The sequence below is a fragment of the Sebastes umbrosus genome, chromosome 6, assembly GCF_015220745.1.
Source record: "Sebastes umbrosus isolate fSebUmb1 chromosome 6, fSebUmb1.pri, whole genome shotgun sequence".
Lineage (NCBI taxonomy): Eukaryota > Metazoa > Chordata > Actinopteri > Perciformes > Sebastidae > Sebastes > Sebastes umbrosus.
This window is the reverse complement of record NC_051274.1, coordinates 19,820,953-19,837,863: the sequence shown is the minus strand read 5'-3', so window position 1 is coordinate 19,837,863 and position 16,911 is coordinate 19,820,953. Positions and strand designations below refer to the sequence as shown.

At 44.7% G+C, this 16,911-nt stretch overlaps 1 protein-coding gene across 7 annotated transcripts; it reads left to right on the top strand.

The window, feature by feature from the left end:
• The first annotated feature begins 473 nt into the window (after positions 1 to 473).
• On the top strand, positions 474 to 15,729 carry ncoa6 (nuclear receptor coactivator 6). 7 transcript variants are annotated; one of them, XR_005207167.1, is made up of 17 exons: positions 474 to 625; positions 2,562 to 2,901; positions 3,921 to 4,076; positions 4,227 to 4,349; positions 4,718 to 4,846; positions 4,948 to 5,775; positions 5,908 to 6,039; positions 6,944 to 8,276; positions 8,389 to 8,507; positions 8,663 to 9,150; positions 9,910 to 10,146; positions 10,272 to 13,296; positions 13,991 to 14,044; positions 14,163 to 14,193; positions 14,380 to 14,445; positions 14,655 to 15,071; positions 15,330 to 15,345. XR_005207167.1 is itself a non-coding variant. In XM_037771725.1 (17 exons), exons 2-17 carry the CDS (start codon positions 2,604 to 2,606, stop codon positions 15,374 to 15,376), a joined length of 7,167 nt encoding a protein of 2,388 aa, XP_037627653.1. In that variant the 5' UTR covers positions 474 to 625; positions 2,562 to 2,603; the 3' UTR covers positions 15,377 to 15,729. The 7 variants fall into 7 exon arrangements, 4 of the variants coding, with proteins under 4 accessions (XP_037627653.1, XP_037627652.1, XP_037627651.1 ...); XM_037771725.1 differs by lacking the exon at positions 14,380 to 14,445 and having other exon boundaries at positions 9,919 to 10,146; positions 14,655 to 14,696; positions 14,938 to 15,071; positions 15,330 to 15,729; XM_037771724.1 differs by lacking the exon at positions 14,380 to 14,445 and having other exon boundaries at positions 9,913 to 10,146; positions 14,655 to 14,696; positions 14,938 to 15,071; positions 15,330 to 15,729.
• Positions 15,730 to 16,911: the final 1,182 nt, after the last annotated feature.

Here is a 16,911-nt window from a genome sequence, read left to right as displayed (position 1 = left end):
CAGGTACAACGGAATTGAGTTTTCAACTCCCCATCACATACACAATGCATTAAAAGACAGTCTATAAATACAGGGTACTATATAAAGACAGCAATGAGGTTAGTGAACAGTATGGTATGTGCAAACTGTCATAAAGGGCAGTAAATGTAAGTAGACAATCTAAAACAATATAAAAGACAATGATTATAATAAATAAAAGTTATACTCAACTGTGTATTTTAGTTGGATCCATGGCTCCAAGAATCTTTGAAACTGTAAACAATTAAATTTAGAAAACTGAAAGTCAAGTCTTTGCTTTGCTGCTTACAGGAATATTGTACGAGGAACGAGCATTTTGAATATAAATGGAAATTTAAAAAAAAAAAGCGTTTGAAAGAAACCAAACTGGATTTACTTTTTAACTACTTAATATTAATTCTTGTTTTTTTACTTAAGTATTTTGTTTTGCTCAGAGGGACATTGTGTCTTCCTCATTTGGGGATTTTATTTTGGCAAGTCATACCGGAAACAGTATTTCTCCTTCCGCCAGCTTGACGTCTCTGACTTGCTTGTGGTTCATGTTTTGTTAGCTAATCTAGCTAGCAGATGTCGACTGGTCGAACTTATATTCAGATGAATTTATGTGGTAAGGCTTTTCTTTTTATGCATGCGGAATTTACTGCTGACTACATGCAGCAAGTTAAAGCTAAAACGAATCGTGAAGTTAATAAGTTTCAGTGCATTCATGATGAATTAACTGCAGTTAGCTTAGCCAGCTAGCTTAGCAACGGTTGCTAACTGGAGAGGCCAGCTGGAGCCGCTTTGACATTCATCTTTTATCCTCTTTCATAACACGCTGACTGCTAGAAACGTGTTGATTTGAGTTGTACATGATGTTCATACACAACTACATGTGATACGGTGATATTAGTGTTCTCTCTTGTAGGTTTAGATGTCGTTATGTTAGTTAGCTTAACGTCTGCGTCTCAGGCTCAGTGCTGCTATACTGGGCCGACTATCATGACAACCAGGCTGCTGCACACAGGTTACTATGGTGGAAGATCTGTACACTGTAACGTTGTTTGACATTAATGAGAATCATACAGCAGTTTAGGTATCTCAACCACCTCACAGTCCTGTTTTGTAATCTTTTGACATGTCTGCTGTTATAAGTCTATCATCACCGGTTCACAGTGATGTCACTAACGTTACTGTGATAACGTCATCTATTTACTTGATGGTGTATTTAGAGTGTATTCAGTTTTATTTGCCATTTGCACCTAAGTACACTGGACTTATGAGTAGTTTACACCGAGTCAGCTTTAAAGGTCCCATATTATGCTCATTTTCAGGTTCATATTTGTATTTTGTGTTTCTACTAGAACATATTTACATACTGTAATGTTCAAAAAAACCCTTTATTTTCCTCATACTGTCTCCCTGAATATACCTGTATTTACTCTCTGTCTGAAACGCTCTGTTTTAGCGCATTTTGACAGAATTGCAACAGAATTGCCACAGAATTGTGTTGCTAGACAACAGCTTGGGTCCATGTGTACTTCCTGTCAGCTGATGACATACACTGCAACCAGGAAATAAACTGGGACACATTTATAACGTTTACGTTTAAAACTGTCAAGGGTCTAAATATTGTATATTCGTGATATCACGAATGGGCAGAAATCCTGACAGATGTTTCAAATGCAGAGTTTCTGAATACGGGCTGTGTGTATTTCCCTGTTGATTGAGTGTTTCAATACTTTCAAGGTATTTATATAGGATTTAAGCCTGCTTTATAATATAAAAGACATAAAAATCTCACTTTTTTATAATATGGGACCTTTAAGAAAAGAAAAAAGGTAGAAAAGGCATAAGGTAATTACAGTACAAAATAAGTAGCACATTCAACTCAACACAATAAATAAATAAATTATAAAAATATAAAACGCCCTCAGTGTAGTCAATACATAAACTAAACTACCCTCTGCATAGGAACGATACCCCCAGAATATAAATATATAGTTTATATATATGCTCCATGACCATGTTAAAATAACTTGTAGCTCTCATACAAATATTTTAAAAAATAAATAATTAATATATTTCAGACAATTACACAGTGGAAGGCAGCATATTGCACAGCATTACAGTCCATTCAGTTCAGGTGTCAATAATGGTATGGAGGTGAGGTGTGGGGTATTTGTGTCCCTCTTTAATGTCCTTTGCCACCAGTCTTATGTTGTGAAAGCTGCTCTGTGAGTGGAGATGCTCTCTGGCCTGTGGTGCCTCAGGTTGTGTCCTGATTCCCTCCACCTGAACAGAGAGTGAGCTGGGTGGTGTTATATATATGGTGTAATACAGGTGTTTTGTTTGACCTGGAGCTTGCAGTGTACAACGTGTACCTGACAACTACCTATTTATCCAGCATCTGATCTACTGTATAAGGCAGTTTATCCACTTTATCCACTTTACTCTGTCATCTGTGTCGTTTGCTTGACTGTGCCACTGGTGTTTTTATGGGGATCAATAGGTGATCTGTGTCTCTCTCTCTCTCTCTCTCTCTCTCTCATGTGCAATTTCAGCATAAAACGGTTCAAACGCCACTCCTATAGCAAGAGGGGAGGATGGCGCATCAACATACCCCACCTCCGCTGTCCCAGAGGACAGAGTACCTGGAAGCTGATAATGACTCCGACAGGGACTCTGGTGTTGGGGAGGATGCAGGGGAGGATGCTGACAGTTGCCATGGAGACACGGTAACAGAAGAGGAGATAGTCAACAAGCAAGATGGCACAGAAGAAAACAGCAGGGAGGGCGAAGATTTCACAGTTTTTGTTGCCTTTCAAGGGAATATGGAGGATGAGGACTTCAATCAAAAACTTGATTCAGTCCTCAGTGGGATACCAAACATGCTTGATATGGGTTAGTTTAATGTTGTTTTACTCTTATTTATGTTGGAAAAAAGCAGCACATTAACATTAACTGTTTCTATAAACAAATGGGAGCTGTCCATTACTGATGGCTACTGTACAGCTTAGGGATGCACCAATTCGACTTTTTCCGTCCCGATACCAAGTATCGATCACGATACCAGTGTTTAATTAATAAGCTGTGTGCCTCACTGTGTGGAAGAATGACCCCAGTCAGGTCCTTCTTTTATGCGTAAAGAACCATCAGAATCTAACTTTGTAAAACAAAATGTAACAAATAAATACATAGATAGTTTCATTGAATTGTTATTTATTATTAAAACAATAAATCATACACCAGCAACTTGGTAAAAAAAAATCTTAGAAATTAACAGGAATTACAATTGTACTGTAAACCTTTTTAATGCAGCAACAAATTGGTCATAACTTAAAATTCAGATTCCAGTATATAATGTATATAAATATAGAACTGAAACTAATAAATCGGCCCCATTGTCACCAATATCCGATCCAGCTATTTGAGTCAGTATTGGCCTGATATCCGATCCGGTATCGGTGTATCCCTAGTACAGCTTCGTCTGTATGTTAAAAGACTTCAGTTCTCTCTGCCAAGTTGATTACAGTGATCAAAAAAACATTAATCTTCTTGAATGTAATTAGGCTTTTTGACACTAATCAATGAAAGATGACATTGTAATGTCAAAGTGTGAATATTTAGGCATGTGATAGATAATGGGGTGAATACTTCTATTGGTTTTGTGTTTCATATTTGTACCTAATTCGAGATTTGTTTTCACTTTGACATTGAAGCTCTTTGTTTCTTTATTGTAAAACAAGTCCAAGAGGGTGCACACGTTTGACAAGCATTGCAAAACGTACATTTGAAACATGCCCCGATTTCTGAGTGTTATTGTCCATCCTTTCCTTTTCCATCCTTTCCTTGCCCTTCTCTTTTTCCAGCTTGTATACACTGTAATTGCAACTTGTGTCCATTCATTGTCCCTCTTTTAGGCTCTGAGAGGCTACAGCCACAGCATGTGGAGCCGTGGAACAGTGTGCGTGTTACCTTCAACATTCCTCGGGATGCTGCTGAGCGACTCCGACTGTTGGCCCAGAACAACCAGCAGCAGCTCAGAGACCTGGGGATTCTCTCTGTGCAGATAGAAGGTAACAGTACGGCCTTCAAACTCCATGTCACTCCACAACATGATGAAAGAGACTATGTTTTTTTCCCCATCAGTGGCAAAATAACATTAAAGCATACAAGCTAGACCCTAGTAAATGTTAGTGATACATGTTCCCTCTATTGTTGTTCAGGGGAAGGGGCCATCAATGTGGCTGTGGGACCAAATAGAGGACAAGAAGTCCGGGTGAATGGACCAATTGGAGCACCTGGCCAGATGAGAATGGATGTTGGCTTTCCAGGTCAGCCTGGTCCAGGTATTAGTTTACTGAATTGATTACACATGGTCTCTATATACCAACTGATGGCACTGAAACTGTACTTGCATATTGGATAGTAGTTCTTTTAGTGGTATGAGCAATAGTATTTGTTTTGGATATTGGTACAGTAGGTAATATGTAAACACATATTTCTAACACACATGAATCCATAAAGACATGAAATAAAAAGCTGTTAAAACTAATTGAATGTATTGTTAGTTGTTTTTTGTTTCCCTTAGTGTGTCATAGCCATTCATTAGTTAGTGATTATTAATCTTTTATTTTCTTATTCACTGTTTTCTCACTTGATAAAAGTTATTTGCCTGTTTCCACAAAATTATTTATTATGTACATATTTCCATAAGGAGGGGTAAGGATGGCTAATCCAGCGATGGTTCCCCCTGGGCCTGTTATGGCAGGTCAGGCTATGGTACCAGGCGGCAGTGGACAGATGCATCCTCGTGTTCAGAGACCATCTTCACAGACAGGTTCAGGTCTTTATTTCTTGTACGTCAAATGATAAATGTTGTCATTTTGAATATCTTATGGCTTGGACAGTGCAATAATAGAAAAACTGCGTCCTCTTCTTCCACAGATGTCATGGATCCAATGATGCCTGGTATGCCCGTTCAGCAGCAACATCAACTTCAGCACCAACAGGCAGGTCCCCACGTCTCAGGCCCAATGCCTCCTCAGGCTGCCCATCACATGCAGGCTATGCAGGGTGGGAGACCGCTCAACCCTGCTGCACTGCAGCAGCTACAACAGCAACATCACCAACAGCAACAGGCCCAGCAGCAAGCTCAGCTCTCCCAGCTTGGACCTAGACCTCCATTCAACCCATCGGGCCAGATGGCTGTGCCTCCTGGCTGGAACCAGCTGCCCTCTGGGGTCCTCCAGCCACCAGCCGCCCAAGGAGGCCCTGCTTGGAGAAAGCCCCCACCCCAGGCCCAAATGGTTCAACGTCCACCCTCTCTTGCTACAGTTCAGACTCCCAGCCACCCTCCGCCCCCTTACCCATTTGGCAGCCAGCAGGCTGGGCAGGTATTCAATGCCATGGGACAGGGACAATTACAGCAACAACAGCAGACAGGAGTGGGTCAGTTTGCCGCCCCCCAGCCTAAAGGCCCACAGGCTGGCCCTGGTGGTGTCGCAGGACCGCCCAGACCCCCTCCACCCCTTCCACCAACTTCTGGACCGCAGGGCAACCTCACTGCCAAGTCCCCTGGTTCCTCCTCTTCTCCTTTTCAGCAGGGTTCACCAGGGACTCCTCCCATGATGGCTCAGAGACCTACAACTCCACAGGGTTTCCCCCAGGGCGTTGGATCACCAGGAAGAGCAGCCCTCGGCCAACAGGGTAACATGCAACAAGGATTCATGGGAATGCCCCAGCATGGACAGCCTGGGGCCCAAGTTCACCCAGGTGGGTTAACGTTGGTAATCGTTTCTGAACTGAAATGCACATAATAAAAAAAAAATGTTGCCCATGGTATATGCCCCAGTATGTTATGTTAAAGATATCTACAATAACAAAATCAATGAATACTGATTACAGGCATGCCGAAGCGTCCCATGGGCTTTCCAAACCCAAACTTTGTTCAAGGTCAGGTGAGTGTCAGCGCTCCAGGAACCCCTGGTGGAGGAGCCAATCAGCAGCTACAGAGCAGCCAAGCGATGACTCACACAGGTAAAAAAAAATTGCTGTTTACGCAATCACAAACATTTTTGGCAAAGATCCCTGTTACATATGATAAATACATCTACTGAAGCAAAATATTTTACATTTGAAAAATGTACTTTTTTGTCATATCGGATATGCTTTTTGACTGATGCAAACAACTGTTGGAAAAACAATGACATGACTACTGAATAATATACACTACTGCATCTCCCATATGAGGTTAACTACTACAAAACTAGTCAATAGTATAATACATAAAGTTTTAGGTTTTTCTCACAGAAAACAGCTACAGCAATTATAGAGCCATGCTTTAAATGAATGTATAAGTTTATTATGATATAGTAATGACAAAATGAATAGTTGTACCTGAATTTTGAGATCAGCAAATATAAATTCTTATCAACAGCACAGAAGATTGTTGACACTGTAGCTAGTGGACTAAAATAATGGACTGTTATGGGTTGTCTGTTGTTACCAGCCATAAACATACCAACATCAGGATTATCACAGTTTAGTCTAAGATTGTTTAGATTACTAATGCTTTCAGTTTATTATAGACTTGTTGATATTTATTATTACATGAAACATAACAGTAGTGTACTCAGAAGAATTGGTGCTAATGGTACATTTTGTTGCTGCTTCAGTGAAATTTAAAGAAAACATTGCACTGGGTCATTAGCATTATCACTTTAAAACAATATATAATAATATGTTGACACTCATCAAGTCCCAGCAATGCAGTCTGTTCACATTTTTCGCATTTAGACTTGATGAACTGCTTTGGCGTGACAACAGCCTCATTTGACCCGCCATGGTTTAGCATGCAGTTAGCAGAGGGGATAATAGCTTATTACCTGTTGTGAAACCCATTGAAGTGTTGTTGTTTTTTTCCCTATCCGTTTTACATCAGGAGCTCCACCGTCAGCCTCCACACCAAACTCGATGTCGGGTCCACCCCATGCCCAGCCCAATGTTATGGGTGTACAAAGTAGCATGGCAGGTTTGCCCCCTGGTACAACCGCTGGGCCTAGTATGGGCCAGCAACAGCCTGGCCTCCAGACCCAGATGATGGGCCTCCAGCATCAGGCCCAGCCCGTGTCTTCCTCCCCCAGTCAGAAGGTTCAAGGCCAGGGTGGAGGTCAGACTGTCCTCTCAAGGCCCCTCAGTCAAGGGCAGAGAGGAGGGATGACCCCACCCAAGCAAATGATGCCTCAACAAGGCCAGGGGGTGATGCATGGGCAGGGTCAGATGGTTGGAGGCCAAGGGCACCAGGCCATGCTCCTACAGCAGCAGCAACAACAACAGCAACAGCAACAAAACTCCATGATGGAACAAATGGTCGCCAACCAGATGCAAGGCAACAAGCAGGCATTTGGAGGCAAGATTCCAGCTGGGGTCATGCCCGGCCAGATGATGCGTGGCCCTGCTCCAAACGTTCCAGGAAACATGGCTCAGTTCCAGGGCCAGGTTGGCCCGCAGCAGATGACTCCACAACAGCAGCAGCAAATTGCTCAACTCCAACAACAGCAGTTACAACAGCAGCAACAGCACCAGTTGCAGCAGCAACAGCTACAGCAGCAACAACAGCAGCAGCAACAACAACAACAACAACACCAGCAGATGAACCAGCAACCGCCCCAGCAGGTTCCTATTGCTGGCAACCCTAATCAAGCTATGGGCATGCATGGGCAACAGATGAGGCTCCCTGCTGGTCATCCTCTTATCCAACAACAGTTGCAACAGCAGCAGTTACAGCAGCAGAAACAACAGCAACAGGCTATGTTGCAACAGCAGCAGCAGCAGCAACAACAACAGGCAGCTCAACAACACCAACATACTTTGGGAGATCCCAATAGTGGGACAGGGGATTTGGGGGTTCAACAGATGGTCCCTGATATGCAGGTGCAGCAGCAACAAGGCATGATGGGGGGCCCTCAACACATGCAGATGGGAAATGGCCACTTTGCAGGTCACGGCATGAACTTTAACCCACAGTTCCAAGGTCAGATGCCAATGGGGGGACCCTGTGTACAGGCAGGAGGCTTTCCCGTCAGCAAGGATGTTACTCTGACTAGCCCACTGCTCGTCAACCTGCTGCAGAGTGATATCTCAGCCAGCCAGTTTGGGCCAGGAGGAAAACAGGGAGCAGGGGGGGCCAATCCGGCCAAACCCAAAAAAAAGAAACCAGCACGAAAGAAGAAGCCCAAAGAGGGAGAGGGACAACAGCAAGTAGAGGGACTTGGGTAATAATTTGTATTTCTTACAGGTTTGTTTTTGCCATGGTAGACAGTTGAAGTAAGTTGTATCACTGTTGCACTAATTCATTGATTCAGCTTCATTTATTTATCTTCTTAGTGGTCTTGATGTGGCTGCTGGCATGGAGGATTCAGAACTTTCCAATCTGGGTGGTGAACAGAGTTTGGGTTTAGACACCCCTGGCCAGAAACTCCCTGATTTTGCGAACAGGCCTTCAGGTAAATGGCGTGGAATTAATCCAATTTGGCCATTATTTCCCATCTGCATTCAGTTGCTGATTCTGTAGTTGTAGCAACTTTACTGTATGCTTTACTGTTCAAAATGTGTACTTGTGTCTGATTTGTATATGTATGCCTCTCTACACTTTATCTAGGCTTTTCTGGCCAACCTGGAGACCAGAGAGTGTTGCAGCAGGTACCCATGCAGTTTATGCAGCAACAGCAGCAGCAACAGCAACAACAGCAACAACAACAGCAACAACAGCAGCAGCAACAGCAGCAACAACAACAACAACTGCAGCACATGCAACAGCAACAGCAACAGATACAACAACAACAACAAATGCAGCAGCAGCAACAGCAGCAGCAACAAATACAACAACAAATGCAACAGCAGCAGCAAATACAACAACAACAGCAGCAACAATTACAACAACAACAGCAGATGCAGCAACAGCAGCAGATGCAACAGATGCAGATGCAGGGTCTCCAAAATGCTCAAGGGCAGCAGGGGATGACGGGGCCGCAGACTTCGGGTCAAGGCCAGCCCCAGATGCACCCGCATCAGCTGCAGCAACAGCAGCAACAGCAGCAGCAGCAGCAGCAGCAGCAGCAAACTCAACAGCCACACCTGCAACAGCAGGTATTATTATTATCATGTACCTTAATGACAGTGTTTGGTAGCAAGACAATGGTTAACGGTTTATCTATTCATACCTAAGGTGCTAAATTTGAAATTCAGGCCATATTTATGATTTAAGGATTGCCTCCACGACGGCTAGCTAAGGTGCTAACAGCGCAAACAACGGCAACAGTGCTGACAGAGCTAACACTGTTTTTTTGTTTTTTTTAGATTATGTTTTTGGGGCTTTTCAATGCCTTTATTGATAGTGAGAGAGTGAGATAGTAATGAAAGGGGGAGAGAGAGAGAGGGAGGGGTTGACATGCAGCAAATGGCCGCAGGTCGGATTCCCTGGGCCGCTGCGGTAAGGGCTCAGCCTTGGTACATGGGACGCCTGCTCTACCAGGTGAGCTATAGCGGCGCCCAGAGCTAACACTGTTATTCTGGGGAGGGGGGGGGGGGGGGGGGGGGGGGTATGGGGTTACACTTCAGCAACGGAGCCATAGGTTGGGATGGTGTTATTAGCGGTAACCGCCATATGAGTCCAGTGCAGAGTTGTGGCGATTAGCTAACCAGTTGGGCACACACGGGATTTACATTTACTAGCACGCACATAAGGCCGGATCGGCTACGTAAACAAAGCCCAGAGAAGCTCTAATAACAAAACACACATAGGGAGAGTGACTTCATTCTCTGCTCGGGACGCCACACTATATCTTTACATAGCAAATAGTTGTTTGCTGCTATATTAATGCTCTGAATTCATCCCATTTTTCATTTAAGCAACAGCAGATGATGATGATGCTGAAGATGCAGCAAGAACAGGCAAAGAATCGCATGTCCATCCCTCCAGGAGGGCAGCTCCCTCCTAGGGGCATGGGCAATCCACCTGAGGTGCAGAGGCTTCCCGTCTCGCAGCAAGGCAACATGCCTGCCATGATCAGCCTTCCAGGACATGTAGGGGTACCGCCGTCACCTGACAAACCCAGAGGGATGCCCCTGATGGTGAACCCACAGGTGAGGGCCATGGGCTGCAGTACATGTATACACACACACATACCATGAGTTGAATTTTACTTATGAGTGATATTTCTTTTCTTGGAAGTAAAGTGTACACGTTTGTATTTGTTCTCCGTTTTTAGCTTGCAGGTGCTGCTCGAAGAATGTCCCATCCTGATGTAGGGCAGGGTCCTCAAGGCACTGGCTCTGAAGAGGCCATTGCAGGGGCCCACCAGAAGCAGCCTGGTGGCCCAGAAGTTGGGGTGCATCCTGGAAATGGAACCCAACAGATGATGGCCAATCAGGGCTCCAACACTCACATGATGAAGCAAGGCCCTGGTCCACCACCAATGCCCCAGCACACTGGAGCCAGTCCCCAGCAACAGTTACCCAGTCAGCCTCAGCAAGGAGGCCCCATGCCTGGCCTTCATTTCCCCAATGTCCCCACAACCTCACAGAGCTCAAGGCCCAAAACCCCCAACAGAGCCAGCCCCAGGCCGTACCACCATCCCCTCACCCCAACTAATCGTCCACCCAGTACCGAGCCCTCCGAAATCAACCTTTCACCTGAGAGGCTAAATGCCTCTATTGCAGGGCTGTTTCCTCCCAAAATCAACATTCCTCTGCCTCCCAGGCAGCCTAATCTAAACAGGGGATTTGATCAGCAAGGTCTTAACCCAACAACTCTGAAAGCCATTGGGCAGGCCCCTCCTAGCTTAACTTTACCAGGCAACAATGGCAGTGTGGGTGGAAATAACACTAATAGTCAACAGCCATTCTCTACTGGCACTGGTTTAGGAGGTGCAGGCGCTAAACAGGACAAGCAGCCTGGAGGGCAGGCTAAGAGGGCAAGTCCTAGCAATAGTCGGAGGTCAAGTCCAGCCTCTAGCCGTAAGTCAGCCACCCCAAGTCCAGGGAGACAAAAGGGGGCAAAGATGGCCATCACCTGCCCTCCCCCCCAGCAGCAGTTGGTCAACCCTCAGGGGCAAACCATGATGCTAAGCCCTACCTCAGTACCCCCGAGTCCAGTATCTATGGCTTCACAAGTGAGTGGGGTCATGGAGGCACGGCAGACTCAAAGCCCCTTCCACGGGATGCAAGGTAACCCTGCAGAGGGAGTCAGGGAAAGTCAGGGAACGATGACAGCAGAGCAGCGACAGATGCTTCAACCCCAGCCACAGCCTCTGAGGGAGTTATCAGCTCCCAGAATGGCAAGTCCACGTTTCCCCGTGCCTCAGCAGCCTAAACCTGACTTAGAACTGCAGGCTGGCACAGTTGATAGGCACCCAGCGCACACAGCACCTATGCAGGACTCCGAGGTCTCACCTACTCTCAGGGCAGCTCCAACCTCCCTCAACCAGTTACTGGATAACTCGGGTATCCCACAGATGTCTCTTCGGCCCATACAGAGTAATACTGTTAGGGATGTTATGGGAAAGGAAAGCCCCAAGTCTGCTTTGGATCCAGAGAGACCACTCCACAGTAATTCCCAGAGTACAGATATGTCAGCTGCTGTCACTACTACTGCCACTATACATGTATCGGAAGCTAAACCCAAACCTGCTGTCCCAATCCCTACCAGCAGTCCTAATTTGCATCCTGCTTCAATTGCCAGCTTGCACCCTAGCACTAACATGACCGCTAATACTACCCCCAGCCTTAGCCAAAACCCCATCTCCAGTCCTGGTGTCAATCCCAGTCCAAACGTAAACCCAACACTTACCATCTGCCCCACCCTCAGTACTAACACTAATGCCACCACGAGTGTAAGCCCCAACCCAGTCACTTCCAGTCACAGCAGTCCTGCCTTGACTGTTAGTACCAGTTCTAACTCCGCTATAAACCCAGTCAGTTCAGCTCTAAAACCAAGCCCTAGTCCTAAACCTGTGACAAGTGTTCACTCAGTCATACAGATCCCTGCCTCTTCTAGCACAATTTCCCCCAACCAGATTACTGTGTTTGTCACCTCTAACCCCATCACCTCTGCCCCCACTCCCCAGGCACCCACATCTATGGTTTCTACCATGGTGGCTGTCCCTAACAAGAACATTAGACCTCAGGACATCCGGCAGCAGGCCCCTGTCCCCCGACCTCCTCAGTTTATCACCACCACCCCTGTATTTATCAACCCAATTTTCCAGGTCCCAGGTGCATCTGTGACTCCCAATACCACAATGGTATCACAGTCAGTCACCATGATGGGGCCTATCCAAGTGTCCACTACAAACATCCAACTTTCCCCTGTCCCAAGCGTCACCCAGTCCTCAGGAGCTAACATGACCAGCACTCAGCCTACAAGAAGTGCTGTTGGACAGGTCCAGATTGCCACTAGTGTGTCCTCATCAGTCCCAGTTGGTACTCCCCCCGCTCCTCAGCAAATTAACCCAGGGGCTCCCAAAACAGAGGGTGAGGCAGGTTCTGCTCAGAAACCTAGTCCCCCAGTCCAGCAGCAATCTCCCCATCCAAGCCCTTCAGCATCCTCTCCCTTTCAGCCACCCCTGGCGTCTCCTCCTCTCTGCTCTAGTCCCGGGGCTGCTAACACCATCCGAAAGAGCCCCATGTCACCATCCCCCACTGCCCAGGTGAAAAGTAAACCTGCACAGGCTGCTGCAGCTGTTTCTGGTACAGCTGACTCCCAGCAGAGTCCTGTAGAAAGGCCTGCGCAGGGGCCCACCGGGGCTGTGCCACCACAGGTCTCTCATCCTCCTGCTAGTCCTGCCATTCCGATTGAAGCACCAGCTCCCCATACTACTACTGCTGCTGCTCCAAACAACATTACTCCGCCTGCTGTCTCCTCTCCAGTCCCAGTTCCTGGTCAAGTGGCTGTTCCTGCTCAGATTATTACCCAGGCTCCATCGCCTGCACCAGTTTCAGTCTCAAGCCAGGCCCAGGCTGTAACTTCTCAAGCTCCTGTAGTCACTGTAGTTGGTGCTACCACAGGTGTCTCTTCTGGTACCTTAATCTCTACGGCTGCTCCCACACAAAGTCCTATACCGTCCATTATTCCAATTGTTGCTGGATCTGGACCTGCTCCGGAGGTTGCTCCCACCACATCCTCTCCAGTTGCTAACCCCAGCGGAGTTCCACCAGCTCAGCCTGACCCCCCAGCTATGGAGCCCCCCGTGCCGTCAGCTGCTGCATCTGCTGAAACCACTCAGACCGCCCCAGGTAAACGCATAACTATCAAGTAAACAGGATAATGACCACATTCTGGCCATGATCCTTGGTCAGGTCAAACAAGTGTCATGTAACCTTAAGTATTAAGTTTTCCTTGGTTTGTACATTTAAAAAGAACATTTGGTATTTCTTTGTTTTCTTGTTTAGAAAGGAAAATGGTAGCGTTGTGCAAAACCGGTGATATGGCTGCATTCACATGACGTCAGACAGTGCGGCGAAAACAAAATTTGTTCCATTCATTTTGAATGGGGCTAGTGCGTTTGGGTTGTGGCGGCTGCAGAGGGTACCGAAAAAAAGTAGAAACGGAATCAAATTTTGGAGAAAAACACAACCCAACGACATGCTGTGATGGCTGATCACGTAACAGGCGATCCAGAGCTGTATAACCCAGCCATAAGGGAACAAAATCAGTTTATCGTTGCAGTTAATGAGCCAAAAGTGACTCGCCCAGAGCTCTGCACAACCCTGCAGAGAATCGCCGCAACGCCCAATCTCGTGTGAATGCAGCCTAACTGGTGGCGATAGTGGAGGAGAGAGAGATGCACAAGCCTTCTGCTCAACACCATATACATTGACATAACCACTCTATATGTGGTTTTAGTTGATCAATCAGTGAAACGTATTCCTAATAATTTGTTGTACGTATTCAAATGTGTCATATTAACTATTAAATCTTTTTTCCCAGTACCTATTCAACATGTTCCACAGTCCCAGGAACCTGTTGCCAGTGAGAAGACAGGTAAGAGTTTTAAGAACTGCTTGTATTTTAAACAAAAAAACAACAATTCCATACTATATCATATGAGCCACTTGGGACTAGGTAGCATAGAGTTAACTTTTGTTTTTGTCCTGTTCAGGTGAAGATGTCTCGACAGGTTCTGAGCAGGGGTAAGACTCCTCATAACATTTGCATTCTTTCAATTGCTGTGTTGTTGATGAGCTGTGTAATGCTTCATGTGCTGGGGGTCTATTAAGGTGTCGCTTACTATTGCTCTCTGAAAAGTTGGCCTAGTCTTAAGACCTGCGCTCTTGAAGAAGAAATGCTTAGACATTTCTAACTCTACTGAAACTCAGGGAGTTCATTTGGTTGGCCAAGGAGGTACATGGCGAAAACAATGAGCCACGTGGCCTCAGCACTTGGTATGTATGAATGGCATGCAACAATATAAATATATGCATGTCAGAAGTTTAAGCAAAGAACCGCCTGTCACAAAGCAAATTGCACCACTCTGCTGCTTTATAGCCACATCTCTTTTCCTGGGGGTTTGTCATAGTATGGTGGGGGAAGTGAAGCCATGTTTGTTCAGCACAGTTCATAGTTTACCGCTGTTTTTCCACTTCTATCACAGATGGGCAAAGAAAAGAAAGACGCCCATCAACTTAGTCCCAAGGTATGTATTTAAACATGTTTGCGCTGCAAAGACACAAGCAGTGATCGTGTCGACGTAGTGGATGCTGTCGGGATGAAGATGGACAGCATCTGTGGTAGACGAGGAAAAACAGCAGAGTCCCGAGTGGTATTATATCTTTCTCTGAGTAGAGCAGAGTTAACACACACCCTTGCACCTTTTTAGTAACATCCTTGTGTTGTCCTTCCTTCTTTGTCGTTGTTTTTCTATCTGGTCCTCCCAGGGCTGCTGTGGAGAAGCCCAAGGGACCGAGCAGACGCAGCTCCCGGGCAGAGAAGGAGGTGGAGGAGGAGCCAGTAGCAGACAGCGGCATTAGGAAGAGATCAGCCAGGCCTGGAACCAGTGCTGCTGTAAAAGGTAAACACACAAGTAGCTTTAAAAGACAGAATATCTATCACTATGGTTAAGCAAGGGGTTCTCAAAGTTTTAGGGGCCAGTGCAAATGGTCCCAATCTGTAGATTGAACTTTTTAAGGATACAGCACTGTTTTATAATTTATAGCAAATTATTCTGCGGACCCCCTGACCGGGTGCCAAAGACCCCACTCACTTACCTAAGCTATACACGTGGCAGTCCCATCTTTTCCCTAATACACTTGTATTCTCTTTTCAACAGAAACTGGAGCGAGCCCCACCCAGGCCAAACGAAGGAAGTCTAAATAGGCACAACAGCAGTTGTGGAAACCTGTGAACTGTACTGTAAAGATGTTTTTGTTTCCCCGCTGTGAATCAGTCGATATTGGTTTCTCTGTCCCAGATCATGAATTTTCAATGGAGGAAAAGAAGAAACCGTGTACAGATTGTTTTAAAAAGAATTATGCTATTGTTTTGTCCATGCTATATTATGTGAGATTGTAGTTAGAATGTGTGCAATACCGTATGTGTTTGTGTGAATGTGCTTTTTATATTAAATGCTGGATTAATCATGTTGAAGACTGATGATGGAGCTTGTCATGATTGTATAACTATGTTGTAAAACTGAATTAAATTTTCTACTGCTTTTTTGTTCTGTGAAACGTGTGTGAAAGGATTAATTTGTTGTCGTACGGGGTTGCTGACTGATCATTTTAAGGTCTGTCTCAGCGCGCTCATTTCCTACCAGAACTGTATTAAAGTACTGTATTATTGATGAGCACTACTAGTAGGAGGCGGAGTGGAAGATGTAAACAGGTGTAGAATAGTTAAAGCCCTGACAGAACATGATGCTCTAGGACAGGGGTCTGGAGCCATTTGGGCTCTTTAGCTCCTCTCCAGTGGCTCCCTGTGGATTTTTTTTTTTTTTTTTTTTAAATTAGTGGAAATGAATAACTGTTTTTTTATTTACATTTTCATTTTTATTTATCATTGTTGTAGGTCTATGGTACGACGGAGTATTAGGGCCACATTCGAGAATAAAGTCATAATATTACGAGAATAAAGTCATAGGTTTACGACAAAAAAAGTCGTATTATGAGAATAAAGTTATTAATTTACAAGAAAAAAATCTTAATATGAGAATAAAGTCACAAGTTTAAGAGAAAGAAATTCGTAGTATTATGAGAATAAAGTCATAATATTATAAAGTAATAATTTTACGTTATTTAGTTTTTTCTCCCTAAAGTTATAACTTTATTCTCGTAATATGTGTTTTTTCTCGTAAAGTTATGACTTTTCTCGTAATATTATGACTTTTTTTGTAATATGTCTTTATTCTCGTAATATTACGACTTTTTTCACGTAAAGTTATGACTTTATTCTGGAATGTGGCCCTAATACTCCGTCGTACCATAGACCTACAACAATGATAAATAAAAATTAAAAAATGTAAACAAAAAACAGTTATTAATTTCAACTAATTTAAAAAAAAAAAAATCCACAGGGCGCCACTGGAGAGGGGCTGAAGAGCCACATATGGCTCCGGAGCCGCAGGTTGCAGACCCCTGAACATTTTTTTTTGTAATATTATGACTTTATTCTGTAAATCTCAGATGTTTTTTTCCCCTCAATGTGGCTTAATACTCCATAGTACATTTGCTCTTTGGCCCTCTGCATTAGACTTGCAGTATATACTATAAACTTAGACTATAAACTGTGTTACTTCATCACAATGATCAAATGTTTTGCGGCTCCAGACAGATTTATATTTATTTTTTTTCCCTAAAATGGCTCTTTTGATAGTAAAGGTTGCTGACCCGTGCTCCCCTGCACTAGGACATGTA